Below are 6,092 nucleotides of genomic sequence, written 5' to 3' on the forward strand. Positions count from 1 at the left end.
TAGATCAAGCTCAATATATAAAAACAGAGTTTTGATATTCGAGTTTGTGATAAAATATTTGATCACCTTGTATGTAATCTATAAAAGGAGCTCATGTCGAAATCAACCCAAAGAGAGAACTGAAGAATGTAACTTCAGTCAAGGAACTCTAGGGATATAGGATGCCAATTTTATACCAAAGTGAACAATGTGACTTAAAAATCCCCTTTTAAGACCAAACTGGTGTCTTAATTGACAGTGAAATGGATGGCAAACTTCTAAATCTAGGATGGAAATCACCATGCCCTCCAAATGCCATTGGGTGGAAGTTCCAGCACTCTTTACTGTTGGCTCTGTCCTCAGGAGGACTACATAATTCCCACTGTTCTAATTGTCTTATAGTCAACAGGGAAGATATGATACTGATATTGACTGACCTAGTGATTCTAGGCTACGGTCAATGAGAGGGTATACCATTGTAAATACAAGTTGGGTCTCCCTTATCTGCAGATCCAAAATATTAAAGACTCCAAAACCCAGAACTGTTTGCTACCAGTCATCCATATCTGCCTTTGTGGGAAAGGAGGCTAGTCACACTTCCAGTGCCTATAAATTTGAAAAGACTTGAAGGCATATAATAATAACAACAATAAATAATCACTCTGCATACATAATGTGTGCATGTATTTAGCATTAACACAGTGGTTCTCATCCTGTGGGTCCCCAGATGTTTTGGCCTTTAACTCCCAGAAATCCTAACAGCTGGTGAACTGACTGGGATTTCTGGGAGGTGTATGTCGAAACACCTGCGGACTCACAGGTGTTAGAACCCCGACACTAACAGGATCCAAGCTTGAGCCTCCCATATGCTTTCTACAAGCATGCTCTTGCAAATGGAACCTTGGTCTTTAGAGTTAGTTTCATCTATCCCACATCCTCCGCAATAGACCTGAGGCAACAAAGTGACCTAGCTTTAGAAATTCTAAAGTCTGAAATTGGGCCTGGCTTTGCTCTATATGTGTGTCTTTTTGATAGGAAAACTCATGGGCACCAAAGCCCCCGGCACAATCCAACCCATGGAGGGCTTGGGGTGTGATAATCGTTGTTCTCTACTCCTTCCTACTTGATAATTTGTAGTCAGAGATTCAACCTGGAATTTTCTTGGTGCAAAAATGTGCTCTACCACTGAGCTGTGGATCAAGCAAAAAGGGGGAGAAAGGAATGCCTGAGGATAGAGACTTCTAAATGCTCCTATTTCTCTTCCCTCCACCCTTCAGGCTCTTGGCGTCAGCAATTCCCATGATCGATCTCTTCTGAAGAGGAAGCTGAAGGAGCTGAATGCAGCTGTTGAGAAGGAGAGGAAAGCTCAGGAAAAGGTGGAGAAGCAGAAGGAGAAACAGAAGAAAAAAGAACAGGAACAGAAGAAAAGTTAGATGGGGACAAGCATTTCCCAGTGCCCGTGGCTTACAGCCTTCCCCCCTTCACCCATGGAGCATCTCTAGGGTGAGAGGGGATGGTACGGTCTACAGCCAGGAAAAGGTGGGTGGGGGGGAATAGGAGGCAGGCCAGAGCCTGCGGAAGGTTATGGGTTTGGGTGGGACATATACAGCAAGGCAGAGCTTGCTGTGGGGCCAGGCGCGGCGAAGATGGCAGCAGGAGCTGGACACCACCCAGAACAACTGGATAGACTGCAAGGACAGAGTGGGTGATGGCTCTGCAAAATGGTGCCCCTTGCCCTGCAGCACCAGGATTGTTAAGCAGCACTCTTGGTGGCCCAGCAAGCCTTCCCCGCTCCCCTCTTCCTGGAAAGTTGTGCAGAAGGTAGTAGTGAAGTTGTACACCGATGCTACTCCTTGTGAAACCCTTCAGACCACCCCTTTGGACTTCCCTTTCAATCCTCTAGATGATGCCATTCAGCTTGAAAGGCCTAGATGTGTTCACCTGTGTGCCAATTTGGTGTCCCGTCACACTGTCCCATTCCTACAAACCACAGCGGGGTGGGGAGGGAGGGAGGGAACCACAGCTGCCTCACAAAACACAACCCACAGAACCACAAGCACACAAACACATGTGCGTGTGCGGACACACAGTGTCATTCACCAGAACTCCATCCGTTACCCTCCGCCACCTCCCTCCCAAACAGATTCTGCATCAGGTGTCATCCTTTCTAGACCTACCTGTTGGGGGAGCTGGGCAGGAGGGAGAGGGTCGGCTGGCTGGCTGGCTACCTGTAGCTGAGATGAGAAGAATTATATGTGTGAGAGAAAGAGACAGAGCTGCAGATGTTTGATGATACACAGCAACAAATCACAGTGGAATAAAAAGCAGTTTGAAATCATTTGTAGAGTGCAGTTTTTGCACTGCGGGGAAAGAAGCTGGAATGTTTGAGCATAAAGGTTTTCTCACTTCTCTATTTTTTCGCATGTCATTTTCATCTCTCCTTAGGATCACCTTTTATGGACAGGCTGGACACTAATGAACAAAGTCACATCCTCAAAACAAATGTATAGTTGAAGATAATGGCTGCTAGCAACCTATGATGGCATACATTGATCTTACGTTGTCAGAACTCACTTTTTTGATCATTGCATTGCTCAGAATTCTTTTTTTGACCATGCAATGACCAAAAGTCCTTCCTAAGACACCTTGAATGCCATTCAGCACCTCCAACAGGGCCATTTCTGTGTTGTGAAAGAGTGGTGGGTGGAGAAACAATGGTGATGTGTCCAGATACTTTTCTTTAGTTGGATGTTGTGCTGTAAGTACGTACGTACATCTTTAGCAGGGACAGCCCAAGTTGATCCCTATGTCTGTCACAGTGCACTGCTGGGTGTATCCCCATGGATTCCCTTGTTCTACCACAACCGAGACATGACGATGTTGTGTGTGTTGGGGGGCGGGGGGGGGGGGGGGAATATGGCTTAGAAGGTGGATTTGGGGAGTTGCATCAGGAGGCCTTGACATAGCCAAGATCTTCCACTGTAGTCTTCATAGTGCAAATAATTCCCTTTATGCCATTAACAGCCTTATCCCTTCCGCCTCTGCTGAATCATTCTGTTCCCCAGCTTGCTTATGAACAGACAAGGACAGGCTGCTGCCTACACAGTGAAGTGTGAAATCCAGACTCATTTATTTTTAGAGCTGGAAATGTCAGACTACAGTGTGATTGGTATGTAACATTCTTAATATATGTGTTTTTGTAAAGTCTGACGTTTGATGCCCACACTGTGACGTTTATCGTCACAGAGTAGGGTGCAGCTTAGTGTTGCCAAGTTCTGAAATAGAGACTGAAAATCACAACCAGCATTTGGGAGTCTAATCATGTAGGCTGGTGCAGGTTGAATCCACTTTGATTTGGGGGGAGAATTTGGACTGGATCTTCCTGTATTTTTTCCACCCAGAAAACTGTCATTCCCTCCAAGCTTAGCTACGAATGCACGGTCATGTGATGAATGCTTGTTTCTTCATCTGAAAAACAGGGTAAATTTCATACATGTGATAATCACTGTGAAAGGTGTTGCCAAACCACTAATGTGCCAGTGAAGAATGGAAACTGAAGGTGCTCTGATCAAAGCTCAGCCAGCGGTCAACTGGACAAGCCTTGGCACTGGCAATCACGGGAGATGCAGCAGCACCTCTCCAGGGTACATTGTGTCTCACATGCCTCCCGCTGACCTTGCAAAGTATACTTGAGGCTCAGGGGAAAAGGGACAGGAAGGGAGGTCCTTCTAAGGATAGTCCCAGTTTTAAAAAAATGCATTACTGTTATCTGTGCTACAGAATAATGTGCCAGGGCTGTGTTTATTTGTAACCTTGTTACAGAGGAAAAAATGCAAGCAAAGGAAACTATTTCGGAGACTAAGGCATTCTACTTAGTGTCGGCTGCCATCAAATAGGCTTAAATTTTGGCAACAATATGAATGGGACACTTTCAAGATCAGTAGTTCTCAACCTGTGTGTCCCACGTGTTTTGGCCTACAACTCCCAGAAATCCCAGCCAGGTTACCAGCTGTTAGGATTTCTGGGAGTTGAAGGCCAAAACATCTGAAGACGCACAGGTTGAGAATAGGCTTGATCGATCCATGAAAAATTTGATTCTAAACTCGTTTCAAAACTAGAGGGGGGCAGCTTTTCGTTTCTGATGGTATTTCCGAATTTGGCCCCCAAAAAATTTCGAAATTAACGAAAATTCGTTATTTTCAAAATTAATACGTTAATGGCGGACGCGCATGCGCAATTCCCAAAAACAGCACAGAGGGAGAGGACTTTACAGGACTCTCCCACCCTCATTTTTTGAGTGATCTTCTTCAAACTTGGTACAGTGGTAGAACACATTTAACACTGATAGCTCACCAAAATTTGGAACGTTTCCCTTATCCTCTGATTTTTGGAGAATTTCCATAGCTTTTATAATAAACCATTTTTTAATAATTGCAGAAATCTGTTCCTGGTTTGAAAGTCTTATTTCCTGTTAAATTGGGTTGTCTTTACTGTGAAAGTCATTGTTCTACTTCAGAAACTTTGTTAAATTGGTGTGTGTGTGATATATATTGTGTGTATATATATATATATATATATATATATATATATATATATATATATATATAGTCCCTGCTTATGTGTGTGTGTGTGTGTGTGTGTGTGTGTATAGGTAAAGGTAAAGGTAAAGGTATCCCTTGACGTTAAGTTCAGTCATGTCTGACTCTGGGGGTTGGTGCTCATCTCCATTTCTAAGCCCAAGAGCCAGTGTTGTCCATAGACACCTCCAAGGTCATGTGGCTGGCATGACTACATGGAGTGCCATTACCTTCCCAGAAACACCCAGAAAATGGGAATTCCAGACAGGAAACAATCAGGGCCAGCTAATACCTCCCAACAAAGGATTCCCCCAGGTAGGAAGCAGCCAGGCTTTGAAGCTGCAAGGCTATTCAATGCTAATCAAGGTGACCAATTGCAACATTCACACTTGCCTCCCACAGACAAGAGTTCTTTCTCCCACCCTGGACCTTCCACAGATATATAAACCCCACTTGCCTAGCTTCGCACAGACGTCAAAACCTCTATGTCTGCCACAGATGTGGGTGAAACGTCAGGAGAGAATGCTTCTGGCACATGGCCATAGAGCCCGGAATACATACCACAACAGTGTGATCCCGGCCATGAAAACTTTCGACAACACAACCACAGTATCCATTCAAGTTCATGTAGCGTGGTATGGAGAGACCTGTATTGGGGGGAGGGAGGGTGCGAATCTGGGCCCCTGGGAGTCGTAGTCCTCCCTCCCTCCCTCCCCGGGAGCAGCCGAGGACGGGCCTGGCCCACACCCCCTCGCATCCCGGGCCTCTTCCTCCTCACCGCCGGGCCCCTCTCTGTCTCTCCAGGCCTGAGCTGAGGCGAGGCGGCGGCGGCGGCCATTTCCCCCCTCCGTCTTCCTCCTCCTCCTCCTCCTCGGCCTCCTTCCCCCTCGCCCCCTCCCATTGGCTGAGCCCGTGACGCCCCTTTTGCTGAGGGGCAAAAGGAAAGGAGTTTGGGTGATTTGCAGAAGCTTTTTTTTCCTAACGAAGAAAACGAAGAAATAAGAAAAAACGGCCTCTCGCGATTCGAAACCGCGATATCCAGACATGTGGACAACCAAGGTTCTATATTGCTTCAAAACAAACGAAAATAACGAATTAATAACGGGTAACGGGGAAATCGAATTATTTGAGCAAGCCTAGTTGAGAATCACTGTTCAAGACACTCTTGTCTTCAACAAACATGCTCAAGTCCTGCAAGCTCAGGACCCAAGCAGTTCTGATTTGTGTCTATTCACCTGGTCTTTCTCTTTTCCTATTGTCTTCCACTTTAGTCAGTGTTTTCTAATGTTGTCTCATCAGACAATCAAAGTACAATAACCTCAGTCTATTCATTTTGGCTTCAAGGGAGAGTTCTGGTTTGGTGGCATTCAGGCATCCCCTTCCTCCCTCAATGACCAACTCCTGCACCACCACTTTCCCCCAAATTACTATAGTACCACCAAAGTGCCCGCCACATGATTTCTGTGAAGAACAGAATTGAAGAATTGTCTGGCCGTGATATTTTCATCTACTGAGACCTCTGTAGGGCCTTGATGG

At 45.7% G+C, this 6,092-nt stretch overlaps 1 protein-coding gene across 1 annotated transcript in view; it reads left to right on the top strand.

Moving 5' to 3' along the window:
- Positions 1-2,392, top strand: part of ppp1r9b (protein phosphatase 1 regulatory subunit 9B) — a 127,768-nt gene extending 125,376 nt beyond the window's left edge. The window contains exon 19 of the mRNA XM_062957162.1: positions 1,257-2,392. Within this exon, the coding sequence (XP_062813232.1) occupies positions 1,257-1,412 (156 nt within the window). The 3' untranslated portion in view covers positions 1,413-2,392. The remainder of the gene's footprint in view (positions 1-1,256) is intronic.
- Positions 2,393-6,092: the final 3,700 nt, after the last annotated feature.

This window comes from Anolis carolinensis, chromosome 6, assembly GCF_035594765.1.
Source record: "Anolis carolinensis isolate JA03-04 chromosome 6, rAnoCar3.1.pri, whole genome shotgun sequence".
In the NCBI taxonomy this organism is placed as follows: Eukaryota; Metazoa; Chordata; class Lepidosauria; order Squamata; family Dactyloidae; genus Anolis; species Anolis carolinensis.